General features: G+C 42.6%; 1 protein-coding gene across 1 annotated transcript in view; it reads right to left on the reverse strand.

The window, feature by feature from the left end:
* Window positions 1-18345, reverse strand: part of ptprt (protein tyrosine phosphatase receptor type T) — a gene marked incomplete at both ends in the record, with an annotated part of 201112 nt that overhangs the window by 93269 nt on the left and 89498 nt on the right. Inside the window, one exon of the mRNA XM_080846147.1 lies at window positions 1826-2122. Coding sequence (XP_080702273.1) covers window positions 1826-2122 — 297 coding nt within the window. The remainder of the gene's footprint in view (window positions 1-1825; window positions 2123-18345) is intronic.

Consider the following 18345-nt stretch of genomic DNA (forward strand, 5'->3'; position numbering starts at 1 on the left):
TAAATGAAACCCTTTTGTGAACAGCCCATCCACTCTCCATTATGATAAGAATCTCCAGTACATGCAGTTGTGATTGTCTCCTATCATTTGAGAAAATGGTTCTTTTTTACAACAGTTATTTCAGTGCTCAGTAAGGATTGGGCTCCCCCATCAAATGTTCAGCAGGGGACTGTTCACTTGCACAAAACATGACAGTGGTGAACTGAATCACCAGTTGTGGGTTGAATGACGACAGAGGCTGTTGTCAATTCTGGGACAGAGGCTGTTGTCATATGAAATCAGCTATTCTCTGATGTGTCTCTGATGCATCTTCACCCAAAGCCAATACCATTCACAGTCTCATTTCTGTTCATCTCATAGTCTCACTGTTATGGGATAATGCAATGCACACCAAATAAGCAGTGCTTTTGTACATATTTGTATGTAAGTAGTGGATTTGTACATAGTTGTATGTAAGCAGTGGATTTGTACATAGTTGTATGCAAATGCTAAAGAGACACTGTTGTTTTTTTGTTTTTGTTTTTGCTGTTGAGTGCAAGTTAATAGCATACTTCATTATATCCAAATTTAGTTATGCTACAGTTTTATTGTTTGTGGTCTGGAGTGGCAAAATACCCATAGTGCTTAGAGATAATCTAGTTATTATAATGATACAATAATTGCATTACATTCCAAGATTCGTCAACAACCCATACATTATTAATCAGAGTCCTATTACTATCACAGAATATTTCTAAAAATGACCATAGAGTTAAATTGACCTGTGTATTATTTTTGAAAAATGGAAATATGTTATCCTGTAAAATATAGGCTATCGCATATGCTGTAGACTGTTGGAACATAACCATGCTTTCCTATTTGTAAGGACACAAGCCCACAGAGCAATTTTCTTTAGCTGGAGGGTGGTAAGAAGCCTCACATAAAAGAAATAGGCCAGCCTATTACACAGACCTTGGACACTTTGTCTGTATCCTCTTCACTTATTCACACCATTTCCCTACAATCACTTATATACTGTCCATTTATGTCCAAACTGCTCTCAGATGTACCTCTGCTGGACTCCTCACAGCACCAACCACTGCCTCCAGGCAACATTCATGCTCTGCTTAGGCAACAGCCCAGTACGCCCCCCTCCCCTCTCGTGAAGACTTAAGGCTACCATGGACAGCGCTCCACCTAACTTGCTGTATAGCTGCCTAATGGACCATGCTTTCATGATCCACACTGATTAATCTTAATGAATCTCCTTCAGCGGAAAATGTTGGGAAATGTTGGCAATGCGCCAAAAGAAGATCACTTTCCAAAGCGTGAGCAAAAAGTTAGTCAACAATCCACTGGCTGTTCCCTCTCTATGTGCAATATCAGTACTGGGATGTAAACCAGGTGGGCTGTATATCAGAGATCAATAGCAATTCTTCTGAAGTCTGAGGAAAAGCTATTCCTGGCTACAGACAAGAGATCAAAGGTCTTGGTGGACAAGATAGAGGTGTCTGAGGGAAATATTCCATTGTGGTGTGTGTATGTGTGTGTATGTGAGAGAGAGAGAGAGAGAGAGAGAGAGAGAGAGAGAGAGAGAGAGACAGAGACAGAGACAGACAGAGAGGGTGGTTTTGTGGTTCTCTACCTGTGTGTTTGCGTATGTGTGTGTATGACAGCTTGTGTGTGGGAAGTCAAATTAATAAAGGTTTCTGTATCCACGGGCCTTTGCATGAACCTAGATGTGAGCATTTCCACACTGGGATGTGTGCATGTGTGTGCATGTGTGTGCATGTGTATGTTGTTGCTGTTGTTGTTGTTGTTATTATTGTTGTTGTCCCTGTCTCACCGTCCTCCTCGGTCTGTTTGACAATCTCCTCGCTCTCCATGCTGCCTTCTGGGTTGGCCAGCACTAGCCGCAGCTTGACGGTGACGAAGGGACGAAGGCCGCGCAGCGTGTAGTGGGTGGAGGTCTGGATGAGCTCCTCAGCAGCAAACTCCTGCTGGTTGAACACATACTGGTACTGCACCGTCAGGTTGAAGCTGTGGCAGCGCGTCACCGCGTAGCCGAAGGCCTCCCACTGCAGGGTCAGCTGCCTGGCGCGGATGTCCACCACATTCACGCTCTGGGGCCCTTGAACCGGATCTGACAAGGCACAGGAGGAGAGAGGAAGTGACAGTGTTACACATTGCCAGAGATACTGTCTGAATAAAGAGAATGTACAGGTGTACGTGGATAACAAGAGGGTGCATGAGGGTGTTTTTTTTCCTGACATTTCTTTTTTGTATTATTTCATTTCTTTTTGTTCGTTGACATTGACAGTTCGCTCCCTCTCTCAACCTCTTGTTCCAGGCAAGTTAATGGCAATTCATGGCACATTCATTCAGCATTCTTCAGCCTTCACAAGAGCAAGACAAAAGGTCTGTCAGTCCAAAGGGGCTTGCCCTCAAGGTTACTCAAGGGTGTTGCGCTAGCACTTCAACACCTCGACACATTATGAAGACTTGAATGCGAAAGAACACTGCATTCTTACCAGAGAATCCACAGGGACACTGAATAAATCAAAATGCTATCAACAACAAAAGGTCATTAGTCCATATTTACAAAGGTTATGTGCCATTTAACTCAAAGAAGATACAATCACCAGATTGCAGGGTAGAATTTAAAAACTTAAAGCAGCTACTGAGGTCAAAGGGCCAAATACCACATGGAGAGCCCAGAAATCCAGCAGACATTTGCTTTAATGCCAGCAGACTCCCTCTGTGCTAAAGACAAAACAGCCTTCTCAATAGCGGACGGCACGCAGCTAAAGCCGATTGCAGAAACTGATAGAAAATGCTGCTGAACAACCAAAAGCCGAAATCCCCTGGTTTCAATGGGTCTGATTAGTACTAATCTGGAGCTAATCTAGGTCGTTTCGGAAAGTAGGTCTAAGGAGATTGCTAATTTGAGACGGCAAAATCCAATATTGGCGACTCTTCGGATCAGCAACGAATAAGGGGACATCTGTACGCGGGGGGGTGGAACTTTGTTCTGGCGGGGGGTGGGGGGGGGGGTTGCAGTAGATGAGCCCCGCCCACCAGGGTGTCTGTGTGAGGGGAGGGAGGGGTGAACAGGTGGATTTTAACTCTGCCCTCATCAATCTGAGGGCGTTGGGGGGGACAGGCTGTAGCCAGATAGGCAGTGCCAAGGGAAGGGGGCACAGGGGTGGGTTACAGGGCCCTGGGTGGCCCCTTTGCCTGTAACGAGGGGTAGCTGGGGTGGGGGCAGAGGGGGGTTAGTCGGTGAGTCCACCAGCCGAGCGCGCTGATCGATGAGAGCGGCAAGGCCTCATTAATCCCAGACTTTGGGGAGCTCCGCCGTGGAGAAAACAAGATGAAAATCAATCTTGCCGCCCTGGTTCTCCCAACCGACAATCCGCTACATTCATCACACCAGCCACACCCCCGCCGTCCCCTTTTTCAACCCCCACCCACCCAAAAGAGCAAAGAGGAAATTGCAAGCAATAAACATATCAATGGGATGACCACGATAGCCACCTGCTCTGTTATCTTTAAAACAGAAGTGGTAGCACATGAGAGAGGAAGATAGGATAAATCAGCTTTCGGTTCTGCCGCTTCCCATCCCCTTGAGATGGGCAGCTGTTGTCTAAAGCCACGTGAAATGAGATCAAGCAAGCGTGGGCCACAAAAGAGATCCCGTAAAACTTTAAAATGCCCTTAGCCTAAATTCGGCGCCTCGACATAAACACACACACCTCTGTCATTCTGCAAGGTTGCGCCTTTTATCCCCGTCCTTAATCAAGAGGTGGCATCGTAACCTTTTTGAGCATCCACTGTGGCAACTCAAATGCATCACCGAGTCCCAGGAAAATTCCATTTTGCCATCCTTCATTTAAAAGTTCATTCCCATAAAAAAAAAGGTTCTAGGATGACCTGATAAAGACAAAATAGAGCTATACCACCACTATAAAATGCCCCATCAAGCAGCCTCAGAGACACTTCAGCACACTTACACCACAGTTGTTTTCTGACCACGTTTCTATTCTCTATTGTATCTGCTTCTGCTATTTTAGTCTTCGTCTTAGAGCTCAGAGAAAGAGGGGGGCAGTCACCCCATGCAGTTACATGACTTAAATAAATTGGATTAACATGGCGAAGGAACAGATGTTAAAGCCTCTTCTTTTTAGTGGCTTTTAATTACTTATCTGTGTTGTCACTGCTGAGCCCCACACTTTGCATACAGAAAAGTTCCTAACATCAAAACAAAGAAAAGTTTTAATTAGCTAAAGCTCAATGAACTTCCTATGTTTCCCCTTGGCAGAAGTAAGAAAGGCTTTCTGAAGCGTAGGATCACCTCGCTCCCTGCTGAACTCAGGGACTAAGAATCAGAGGGCCACTGTATGCTCCGGGAGAGGACTCAAAGACAGGCTCAGAGAAGACAGTCAAGCTGTTAGGGTTACGCAGAGGTTGAACAGAGTTAACAGACACTTTGTGGACAACGGTCAGCGACATAGCCCTGCAGTTTGTGACAATGACAGTGAACTGTGGGCATAATGGAGGAAGCATACATACCAAACTTGGACTCTTCAATAACCTACTCCCTTAATCTTAGCAAACCCACAAGAGGCAGAGAGACAAAACTGAGACACAAAATAAATAAGTACTTTCTATCAGCACACAGTAGATGGTTGGTTCATCTAATAAAATGCTTACTGATATCCTCTAAAGAATGCACCATTTTCTCTGGAATCAAATCAAAGCATAATAAGAAGAAGTATAGGTCTCTTCCTTTAGCTGATGAAAGAACAATGAGTTTGATGGTGAGGCTTAACCGAGAAGGAAACAAAACGCAATCGCATAAGGCCTTGCAAGCACTGTGGAGTCGAGATGTTGTTGATGTTTCCATCGTACCCGTGGTGCAATGTTACGGTACCAACAATTCCACAGGGGGTTAACACTGGACAAACCCAACCTTGAACACAATTGCTTGACCGCAAAACTCTCCCCTATCTTGTCTGCTTTCACAATGACAGCTAAGGCCACTGAGGGGTTCCTTTCAATTCAGACAAAAAATATCTTCATGACGCCGCTAGCAAGGGAATAATGGCGGCTTCCCTTAAAGACGATGAAAAGCAGATAGATTGACATTGAGGAGTCACTGGTAAGCATTACTGGTCTTTTGTTTGAGACATGCTAGAGCCGGCTGCACTATTCAAGCAACTGATAAGCTTGAATCTGTTTGTTAGATGATAGGTACATACAAAGGACCATCTTGCATACAGAGTTACATTAACAGTAAGAGAGTATTGCAATATCCAAGATAATCCCGCACAAACACTACCACTCACTGAATAATCAGATGGAAAATGCCTGACCTTCCTGTTTTGTCTTTAAGTATTATAGCAACTTTTTGAGATGACTGTATAAAAAAGTTAACAGGAAAGACAAACACCATTTATAATAAATAAAGTTTCCAAGACACACTCAAACGGATCACTGACCTCTCCTCAGTAAAATACACATTTAGAGTACAAGTGAGGAGTACACTGGAACAACAGCTTAGCATTCTGCATTTTAAACCACACTCTAGCGCAAATTAATGAGAAATCCTGAAGAGAATCCCATTCAGCAGTAAACACACACACACACACACACACACACACACACACACAAAGACACACATACACACACAAACACACAATACACACACATACAGACATACACACACACCTACAGATACAGACCCACACATTCAACAAACTGATGCTGGCATGCACTCACATGCAAACACACACACACACACACATGGCATGTACACACATGCAAACATTAACAAACACACACACACACACACACACACACACACACACACACACACACACACACACACACACACACACACACACACATACATACATACATGGCATACACACACATACAAACATTAAGAAACATTAACAAACACACAAACACACACACATCCCAAATTCTATCCCTCCAGGACCCTTGCTGTTTATTAAAACCATCCAGGCAGGAGCTGTCAAAAGTGATGTGTGCTTCCTAACTGCTAAATATTCCTGGCTGGCTGTTCATTCTGGACCACAGGTCACACATTTACACGCAGGACAATTAGAGAGGCCGCCCGCTGGAGCGGAGCGGAGAGCAACGGCGTACAAATGTTGCCTTAATTACCCAGTGGGCTCCAGTCCGGTGGCCAACTGCCACCACAAGAAAGAAAGAAAACTCATCTTCCAAAACACACCCAATCAATAAAGTCATGGGTGGATTCCACTCCACCTTGGACCTATAAATTACATTCTTTTCTGACTTGGAAAAATAAACACAAAAAAAAACAATGAATAGGACATTCATTGGGGCAAAAAGTCGATGGATTCGTAAAGCCCTTGAGTACACTGGGGGCTTCAACTTCAGTTTTTTTTATCCAATACTCAACACAACAACAACAGAACTGAAACCCCCTCTTTATGCCATGGCTAGATCTTACAATAATGGATAGGTTTTACGCACATGTTATTTGCCCAGAAATTACCATGAGCATTGCTGCCTGTAATGTGTTCTGAAGGTGCAAATAAAACAGCTGTATCCACATGCTCAAACATGTGCTTACACACACACATACATACATACACTCCTCCGGCCTTGGGCCAAACGACCATCAAAGCGGTTCGGTGTCGGAGATGATTCAATTCCTGCTCAAATGGGCAGCACAATCAGCACTTGTGGACCCAGAGCCGGCAAAGGGATAGCTGCCTTCTGAGTCTAAAATGAGCAGACCCAGTGAGCTGAGAGGCAGGCCGATGGAGGCAGAGATAATAACGGGCTGGAGAGATGAGGTACAGGGGAGGTAAAGAAGAACCAAAAGGCTCCCTGCATCCCCATTCTGAAATGAACACTTGAAACAAAAGGGGTGTGGTGGTGGGGGGGGGAGAAGCAATCTAAAGGCTGGGGGAAGACTGATATCAGAGACCTACTCATATCCCAGCCACCTCTTTCTCCCATTCTGTTATGTTCTCTCTCTATCTCTCTCTCTCTCTCTATCTCTCTCTCTCTCTCTCTCTCCCTGTCTCACAAACACACACACACACACACACACACACACACACACACACACACACTCCCCCCCCCCCACCCACCCCCTAATACACACACACACCATAAAGGAGTGCCTGTATCAAGAGATCCTTCTCGTAACTATGCTCCCTCCCTTCCGCCGGGCGCCAGTCTGAGAAAGCAATCACCAGTTCCCTCAGAATCAATCAGACCTGCTCTCATTCCAATAATTTAGCCACACTGCAGGAAAACAACTCCCTCGCCCCCCTTCCCTCTCCTGTGATGAGTTCTCACAATGAGGATCATGATGCATCAAATGCCGGTGAAGGAGATTTCGGCGCCCCTCTCTCCAAGAGCTCACAATGGACATTCATGGAGCGTTGGGGTGTGTGGGGGGTGGGGGGGGGGGGGGGGGGGGGGTGGGGGGCTTCGTGCTACAGGGGCCCATGAATGCCCCTTGTAAACAATCAGTTGTTGGCGAAGATTGAAGCAGGGACAACTATGAAGTCTGAAGAGTCCTGTTTGTATGTGTAAGTATATGCGTGCGTTTGTGTATGTGTGTGTGTGAGTGTGTGTGTGTGTGTGTGTGTGTAGTGTAGGTGTTTGTGTGTGTGTCTGCATGCTTCTGAATAGCCTTGTGGGGACTAAGTGACAGCTTCGGTGTATTTTACCTACTTGACAAAACATTTGTGCTAGCTGAACCCATTTGAATCTCAAGTCCAATAAGAAGCTATAAAGCATTATTTTTGTATGTACCTTGTCTGACTGAAAAATGGTTAAAACCAGAATCCCTAACTTTGAATGAATCAACTAATAGACCTATGCCACACAAACAGGCTGTGGTTGTAGAGTTGCATCAATTCACCACTCCATACAGTCCTATATGATCTACATCCTATACTGTATGTATCTCCGAGTCATGAACCCTGTGACCAGTGACGCTATATAGATCCCAAGGCCCCTACAATCATTTTCTATTTATATTATCTGATTTACTTGCCACCCTAGCAGTTAAGACTGTGTCTGCTACCAAACTCAATTCACTACTACAGCCATTGCTTATCTGACAGGACTACAATAAAGCTTCTAGATAACAATTCCCGGTTGGTTTCATCCACACTTACTTTGTTTCTGACCTCAGGTACAGTATAAGTCTCCTCCATGAACCTCCAACCTACTAACAACAGTGTTATAAATGTACTACACTCAACACCAGATTCCATTGCAGCACTTAAAAAGAAGATAAGAAAACAGAGAAGGCCCGCACGATGGTATACCTTTCTCACTCATATCAAACAGATCTCAAAAACATTCTTCTTCCTCCTACATAATAGTGTCAAAGTCAGGAAAGTCCTATCCTTTCAAGATGCAGAAAAAGCTAATCCGTGACTTGACCACTGCAATGCTTTACTATTCAGATGCAGTAATGACTCATCCAAGAGCCTCCAGCTGATACAAAATGGAGCCGCTCACACTCTTACTAGAACTAAAAAATACAAACACATTTTGCCTGTACTCGCCTCTCTTCACTGGGTTCCTGTCAAAAGTAGAATCTATTTCATAATACTCTTCTAACATTCAAAGCCTTGATCGGTCTATCTCAGGACTACATTAGGGGTTTCTTAGTCCCATATTGCCCATCATGACTTCTTCTATCTCAAAATGCAGGCTTTATAGTTCCAAGAGTGTCAAGAATTACAGTAGAAGGTAGAGCCTTTTGCTATTAAGCCGCCCTTCCGAAGGAAGCAGACCCTCTCTACTTTAAAGTCTTTATTTAAAACTCGCCTCTCTACTTTTAAGTCTGGACTTAAAATGTTCCTCTGTACTCCTTTACTGTAGTCTCTCTGCGACTGGCCTGCCGATTGTGGTTGGTATAGTGAGCTCCAGATCATCATCATGGTGTTGATGTATCAGCGTGCACTTTCTCTTAGTTATGCTGCCATAGGCCTAGACTGCCAAGGACCTCTCGTGTGTCATGCCGGAGGACAGCTTCTCCCCCCTTCTTTCTCTGCCCTCTCTATGATGTCTGGCTACTGTAACATGTTATTTTTAATTGTGTACTAACTTGCGTCTCTTCTCTCTCCCTATAGTTGGACCATTGCCTCCAACACTGATGGCGGTGACCATTGTTCTCCACCAGTCTAATTACGTTTACACATATGTATATAAGACAAGCTAATACAATACCTAGCCCATTCTCTCATAATGTCTTCATTTAGATTCTTCACTGTGAGGTGTTTTTGGCCCCTGCTCCCTGCTTGTGAGCTGGGATATGTTCTAGGTTTCTTCCTTGCCCTAAGGCTTTGAGCTTTGTAATGCACCTTGAGAGAATTATTATTGGCACTATATAAATATAATTCAATTGAATTGAAAAGAGACAGTCATAAATTAACACACAGGTGCTCACTTTGAGCAGGCACTTTCAACTGTCAGACTCAGTAGATAGTTTGCTGAATAGTGTTCATTTAAAAATGTTCAGACAGAAAGCACCATGGATCAAAATCCAACTGTTAAACTTCTTAAAAACGAGAGTGTAGGAAGAATGGTGCAAATACAACACCAGTTTAAAGTACACCATAATAAATGTATTATTGCTGTTTGGCACATTTTCTAAGTCACTGAAAACAGCTTTTATAAAGCCCCTAGTAAAAAAGAAAAATCTAGCTGCTTCCATACTGGACAATTACCAGCCCATATTGGCAAAGTCATTCAAAAAGTAGCTTTTAACTAACTGCCTTTTTCTGACAAATGACGATTTTGATAACTTTCAGTCTGCTTTCAATGCTAATCACTGAAACAGCTCTCATTAGGTTTAAAATGACACACAAAATAAAAAAAATAAATAAATACAAAATAAAATAAAAAATGACACACACCTCAATACTTATATAGGCAAAACCTTATCATATCGTAGTGTTGTTCGACCTAAGGGTAGCCTTTGACACTGCTGATCATATCTTTTACCGCACAGACTGGAACATTTGGTTGGATTTACATGTACAGTTATCATTGCTTTTGACCTTCAACAAGTATACTCAGCATAGGCTACACCATAAACCATCAGACTTATTCTCAAAGACATTTCTTTAGTTGCTCAGTGTGTTATTGGATAAATCGCTACATCCAATACATTTTTAAAAAAAAAATGTTCTACTGTCAATTTGTCCATACCATCATTAACACTCATTGTACTAGCAGATTGACAGTGACACTGACCTTGAGGATTTCAACGTTATCTAAGCATCAGGCTTTTTTTACACTTATTGAATGGAGGATGGGTAGAATATTGTCACACTTCAGTCCTTAAATTGATGAATCATTGTGCCTGTATCTGGGTATGTCAATGAGCTTATTACACAACAAATGAAGACTGTCAATTTATTTAAAATACTGTTATATGCTCATGTGGTCCAGATTATATGATTATAATAATCAGCGTTAGGGCTGTATAATCTGTCATTTACTGGGCAAGGGTTAGTGATCCTTGCGGAAATTCATCTCTAGTTTATATGCATCTCTAGCCTAACTGCTATGGTCCCCTAGAATCTCTTTGTGTATTCACTGACCAAATTAACAGATGGATATCTCAAAATGTCTTTCAGTTGAAGAAGGATACAACTTATTTGGGATAAAGGAAGGGAGATTCAGGACTTGACACAAACGGACGCTGTTAAAATCCTTGATATCTTTGGGATCTCAGTTTAAACAAGCACATGAAATCGAAAACTACATCAGCTTTTTACCATCTCAAAAATATAGCCAAACCTAAAGGCCTTAGGTCAAAACATGATTCAGAAAAATTCAATGATGCTTTCATGTCCAGCAGGGTTTTTTACTGAAGTGGTCTTTTCACTGACCTACTGTCATAACTAAACATGGCGAACCAACCATCAAGAGTTCTCCAACTGCAGCCAGTTTCTAATCTAGACTTAAAACCCAACTCTTCTCAGATGCTTTTTGTTATCTGAACGAAAGCACTTTTTTCAATGTTTCCAATGTTCTTTTAGCTGATCTAATACCTTTTTTGTTTATTTTTAATACATTAATTTTTTTCTGTGTTCTTTTAATTTATGCACTTTAGCTTTTTCATCTTCTTCTATGTTCGTTTATAAGTCTGAAGACACACTTCACTTCATTGCTCTGTACAATTCGTTACCCATACATTAAATGCCATCTAGCTTCATTTTCTATATCACAAGTTCATTGGCAGACAACAATAAGGCCAGGTGATGACTGTAAAATATAACCCAGTCATTAACCTGTAGTCTGACTAGCAATCTCTGAATGATAATGATAATTATAATAATTTGAAGATGGTAAATATTTTATACATGTTATTTAAATATTTAACAGCGTCTGGCAAAATGGCTACTTAAACCAACCCATAATTTGACACCTCATTTGCAAACACAAGAGATGATCTGCACTGGGAACTCAACATAAAATCAAGCACATCTAATTCTCAAATGAAGACTGCAATGTTTTCAAGCAAGGAACAATGCAAAAATGCACTCTAAATAATGATTATATCTTGTTCATTTTAATTTCAAATATTAGCACTAAAGAGACAATGGGACTGAAATCGCTGACGTGCTAGTCTCTGGGAATGTCATTCTTTTTAATTATTCTTGGAGAGGTCATATGTGGAGACAACGGATACTGTTGCACTGATGCCTACTGGCACATCCTTCTCAACATAAATTTTAATTGACATTTTAATGAAAAGACACAAAGGTTAGGATATTGTTATTCCACGCCAGCGCTCTCTGTGGTTCTGTCTTTTTATTTCAAATAACCCCATTGAAAACGCCTAGTAGTGTTATATTATGCATGAATCATGAAGCCGCTGAAATCTTCAGGTCTCCAAGGCAACAGTTATCACATTCACAATCTTCAGCAAACCTTGGCTATTATCTCCAACAAAGTAAGCAGGTGCTAAAAAAAATGGATGCAACTGACTCTGCGCTCCTAATTATAATATTAATTTGCTGTAATATAACAGGCACCACAGTGGGTTTCACACAGACTTTTATTCCAGTTGAGTTGGTGTACTGTTATGTGCACTGTGGGCCAAAACCCAATGATGAGTACTGGACTTTGAGTAGTGTACACACTGTTAATGATTTCATATGTGATATACACAGTATATGATACTGAATATATGTTTCTGTGTTTATACATATAATATAATATAATATAATATAATGTAATGTAATGTAATGTAATGTAATGCAATGTAATATAATGTAATGTAATGTAATGTAATGTAATGTAATGTAATGTAATATAATATAATATAATATAATATAATATAATACAACATAATATATCTATATACATACTATATACATACACTGACAGACATATATACTGTATATATGTCACTGGAATGCAGTTCAATAAAAGAGGGGAGCAATATACTGACATTATTGCAATTCATTTTGCACAGGAAAACATGATTTTCATCACGACTGCCATGTATCTCAGTAAATAATATTTCTCCCGGCGTTGGCCGCCCTCTGTCTTTCAGCGGAGCGGCCACACTCAATATAAGAACAAACAACCAAATGAACACGTGCATGAGCACCAGCATCAACACCACCAAACGCCTCCTTCAGCAACTGACCCTGTGATTGTCCTCTCTCTCGCCATTATTCATCCAGAGCGGCAAACCCGAATGCTCTTTTTCTTCCCCCCATTCAACACCGCACTTCTCCTGGCCCCCTCGTTTGCACCAAAGGGCCTTTGCTTGCCGCACTTGAATCGAGCTGATTGCGTTAAAGAAGGTTGCCTGGAAACAATTCACCGAAAGGCAATTATGAAATCCGGCAATTAAGCACTAGTTATTCCCTTAATGCATCGGCCTGTTTGATGGGCAACGCTCGCCGCCCAACCCAGCAACCACCTTCACTTATTACCGTAGGTTCCTGCTGTGTGGCGCAGGCTGCTTTGCATAAGGTTTTGCCAGTTATTTTTGCACTGATGGAGCCATTCAGAGACACTTCCTCCAGATAAACATCAAAGCAGGGAGCACAATGTTGACTTGAGAAACAAAATAGATACACATACAAAAAAGAAAAAATACCCTGTCCATACAAAATCTTGAAGCGCCTTAAGAGGATGTTCAGACAAGCATGAAATGAGTGCCAAAAATCGATGCACACACATACGCATGCATACACACAAACACACACTCACGCATACAAGTACAATGAAAATTCTACGTGTAGAGTCACTGCAGAATTTAATTGAGCTATCATAACAGCCCCGGTAGTTGGGACGCAGCAGATGGGACAAAGATAACATCATGTTATTGATGTAGCTGATTTCAGTGTAAATGAAACCATTTTGTATGGCGAGGACTCAGCCTCAATGAGACTCTCCCTGCTCACTGGCCTTTACAGGCTCACTAATAAGGCGGAAATTGGATCCTGATGGCTCCCAGGACAAAGCAGCGAGAGCCAGACTCTCTTCTGTTTGAAGAAGCTGGAGCCTCCAAAATGGAGAGCTGAAAAAGGAAAACCCTGCCTAGTAAGGTCCTATTTATTTGTCGCTGGCTGGCTTCAGCCTACTTGTCAACTGAAAAGCTCATTGAGGTCGGGCACACTGGGCAGAGCACGACTGTTTCCTATCATGGCTTCATAACCATCTGATTTTCAGCATTATTACCGTAGATGGCTTTCTGGCCTCATAAAGTGTGCTATTGTTCACAGAGTATGGCATCACTGTTGGTAACAACAAAGAAAATACAAAATTGCAGTGAAATTGCAGAGACGGACGACACCAACTGTCCAACACCAAGCACAAGGATTTGTGGACTTTGCTTAGCTTGAATGTTTGTGTTTGTATGTGTGAGTGTGAGTGTGTGTGTGTGTGTGTGTGTGTGTGTGTGTGTGTGTGTCTGTGTGTGTGTGTGTGTGTGTGTGTGTGTGTGTTTGTGTGAGTGTGCGTGCGACGTGCGTGCGTGCGTGCGTGTGTGTTTAAGTGCATGGGTGGATGTGTGCAGACGGTTGGTACATAGACTGTGTTCATGTTCTTTTCTTGTATGTAGATATAGCCAATAGAGAAAGTGTGAAGCAGCATGTTGGAAGGCGGTTTGGAAATGTAGAGCGCGGCAGGATATGACCTGCAGCTGTCCCAGCAGAGGCGGAGCTCATGTGCCTCTCTGTCCTTCAGGATATTTTTGCTATCAAACCTCCAAATCATCACAAGTTCATTAGCCAAGACCCCCAGCTATAGCACGGGAATGCTCCATTTGGTATTCCCAAATGGATGTTACATCGACGATGCCTTCGATCTAAATTTCAAATTGCTTTATGAATATGCATCCTAAGGATTTTTTCTGTTACCCATTTCTCAATCTTTTTTAGCTTCAAAAGCACATTAGAGTTGACTGCGAGAAACACAACTGCTTGAGACGTTTAGACCTTTTCTCAGAACATCTTAAACACAAGATTGAAGTGCTAAACCAGCAGCAGCCAATCACTAGATTCATAGAACAATTGTTTGGAAGGGGGAGCTGAAATCTGAAATGCCATGCATTTTTAATGACGGCCCTTTACTCCAGACAGATAGTGGTATTTAAGCTAAAACGCTTTGGATTGTGTATCTCCTCTAGTAAACATCATTGATTTATTCATCTTAAATGCTGGTTTTATTAGCACTCTTGTTCACAAATCAATCCCTGGAACAACAGCTTTTTCTGAGTCAAACCCTCTGAGACATCAACTTCAAAGTGATTCACCTTTCAAGAAACAAACAGTAATGAATTACAACAGGAAATTTGAAGCAAGAGACTTCAAAAAGGAGTGCAAGGTTTACGTGAGAATCTGACTAAGCATAAGACATTTTATTTGAGCAGAGACGTATATTTTTTATGTCTTTTACCTGTCAGCTTGCAAAGTCGCAGATTGCCATCAAAATGTATCATCTGTAACATTCGTCTTATTTGCGTGAGCTGCAAATGTAACCAAGCTATGACTTACAATGAAATGTCTATATAGAAATAAAAAATCGTATCTACCATAAGCAGGAATTACTTCTGCTCCCGTTGTTTAGGACGGAAAAGCCTTTTTTGGTTTTGCATGAAGCACATCAACTTAATCTCCTCCATTCAATGTAATCCTATCAGTCCACCACATCACAAATCTTCATTCAAAATGTACATATCGTCAGATATTCTTAAAAAATATGATTAAAGGTTTAAAAAAACTAATACCTAAAATAACACCAGTTATTACGTAAAAGGTATCTGATACAGAGGAAGACGCTATGTGGAAGCTAAGATATGTTGAGATATTGGTAGGTGAACAGACATCACACACAACCAAGGGAAAAATAGAGAATTTGTGAGTTGACAGGGCAGACAATAGCAGATGCAATGGAATGGAGAGATAGTGAGTTAGTGATGAGGCTGATAAGAATGAGGCGTCAATCAGCACAGACAAAAGCAAGCGATCAGCAGCCACCAAATGCCACTGGCAGACACTGCTGGTCTTTTAGCAAAGTTCTGATTGTTTGTTCAACGCTTATCGTCAAACAGAAGACTCATCTTCTGCAGACAGAGACATGCACACATACACACAAACAACACACACACACACGCACACACACACACACACACACACACACACACACACACTCAAAAACCATACACCCACATTCATTCACATGCACACAAACATACACACACATTCACAAACACAGAGGCACACTCACTCCCATTCTCATACAGTCACTTTCTCTCTCTTTCTCTCTCATACACACACACACACACACACACCGCCGTGAGAATGAAAGCCACACCATGATGTGCCTCTCTCTGTCTTTCTGTCTCCTACAGACAGTAGTGAAAGACATCACAAAGCGAAAGTTACCTCCCTCCCTCTGTGGAGAGACCACAGGCACACAAGCAAACACTTCACAAGGAGGCTACACACACCAAGGTGTCACTGCAACATGCCCCCTCTGCATAATTCAACACCTTTCTGCTGCCTGTCATGGCGAGTGAGAAAGGGGGGAGGGGTAGAGAGAGAGAGAGAGAAGGAGAGAAGGAGAGGGCGAAACAAAAACTACCAATCTGTGTTAACGTTAGCGGCCTGCTTTGTCAGAGCCTGTCCTGTTCACACACCCCCCTCTCCTCCTCATCCTCCTCCTCCGCCTCTTCTCCACTCCAGGGCTGCTTTGGCCTGAAGTACACTTGTAACTCCAAAAGCTCCCAAAACAGGGTGAAAGGCAGGAGGGGGAAAAGGAGGCCTTTTATCTGCCCATAGAGCTATTCAAGTCTGCTGACTGCATTTGAAGAGGTGCCCCACACCTCACAAAACACTGGGAACTGGCAATGATATGTTCTCTAATTTTGGAGAGAGGGACAGAGTCATTTGCATTGAGCCAGAGATAAAAGCCCATCCGCCATTCTATGACTTAAATAGCAGAGGCTTGTTTTATAAGATATTCATTGTACTGATGCTACACGAAAAAATCCCACACACGGCCCACTATGGCTAGTGGAGGAAATGAGGAAGCGTACAGGAAGGATAGGTAAACCTGATGAGAACATCCCCTATAAGCTTTTAATGTCTACTTTCATCTGTGTGTTAGGCATGCATATCTAAAATATGCACCCCCTCACCACACATATACATTAAGACACAGCAGCTCTAACAGAACGTTTCAGATGAACGGGGGATGAACAGAGATGTACAGCAGGAGAGAACGTAATGTGTTTTTGGAACATTGAAGCATGGAGACCCCAAAAAATAAAGTAAGGAACTTTGGAAACGAGCATTAATGGGCCTCCTTTAACGCACGCAATGCAAAAAACATGATTCCAAAGAAGGCTGCCTTTCTCCGAAGCCCTCTGTCCATTCCCACCTCCTAGTAAATGGGCTAGAGCTCTGTCTTTAGAACAACCTCGTGAACCATATGATGTTCGTTTTAACCCAGAGGTCTACAGTGTCGACAAAAAAGAAAAGTTATCAAGCTCGTTGGGAAAATGTTTTTTAGGAATGAGAACATTAGCCAGGGGACACATGAGAGTCTCCGTCATAAATACTCATCCAATTAACTGAGCACAGGAGGTCCTTTAAAAGGAGATACTTTTTTAAAGGGTGTCTCATCCAGCAGATGATCAGAGGATTTTTATTTTCGCCCCCTCCGCCCCAAAGGTCCCTGTTAATCTCAAGCATGATCAGTACGCTGTGTATGAATAAGAAAAGGAGCAAGAGAAAGCTAAAGAGAAAGAGAGGAAGAGAGAGAGAAAAAAAGAGAAACATAATGAGAGGCCATGGACATCGTAACAGGGCACGGGGGGTGGGGGTTCATTTAAGGGGAGACCAGTGGGGTGGGCCGTCTTTAATCTCACCCTCCACAGTACGGAGCTCAAATCCCATCCGGACAAATGACACTCCACTGCAAACACACCTACTAGCATTCACCACCATGACATTCCATCAGGCCACTATCCAGACACGACATCTCACAAACAGGGTGTTAATTCAGATTGTTCGGTATATTTATGTGTTTCCTAAATGATAATACCTTATTTTAATGAGAATGTCTAGGCAGTCCGTGGCTAATGTAATGTAAAATAGTGTGAGTTAAAAATGATGTTCCTGAGACAACATTTTTAAGGGATCCAACCCCATCAGATTCGTTGTGTTGGGGGCCATGACAGCAGATATAATGAAATGCCCTGATAATGCATCAGGGATGCCAAAACAAGAATTTGTCACAAATCCAACATTACCCAGGTGAAAATCACTCAGATGGGACTGGAGAGGAGTGGAGTGTGTGTGTGTGTGTGTGTGTGTGTGTGTGTGTGTGTGTGGGGGGGGGGCGGGGTGATCCTCAGAGGGGAAAAATGCCAGGAGGTGAAAGTCAGTGACAAATAAACACACACACACACACACACACAACTTATACTAGATTATGCTGATAAACAAGCACACACACAAACACCCACAGAGTGTTACACGGCATCGGTGTATTATCACCTTCATCTTCCAATACTCTAGGTGGGGGCGGGGGCGGGGGGGGTTGGGGGGTGGGGTGTTGATTTATGGTAAACTGTGGGGAGAGATAATAATAATAAATCCGGTTTGGTAGAGAGTCAAGCGGAGGTCTGCAGTCTATAGATCACTCATGCTGAGGAAAAATGGATTAGGGGATCTTAAGCCCACCTCCTAACAAGAGTGAGCGGCGGTGGACGTTAAACTGGGGAAAAGTGTGTCATCAGGAGACGACGGCAGCGGGAGATTAATCGTGGCGGGTGCTTGACGGAGAGCTCGGCGCCCT

The sequence above is a fragment of the Sprattus sprattus genome, assembly GCF_963457725.1.
Source record: "Sprattus sprattus genome assembly, chromosome: 10".
Taxonomy (NCBI): Eukaryota; Metazoa; Chordata; class Actinopteri; order Clupeiformes; family Clupeidae; genus Sprattus; species Sprattus sprattus.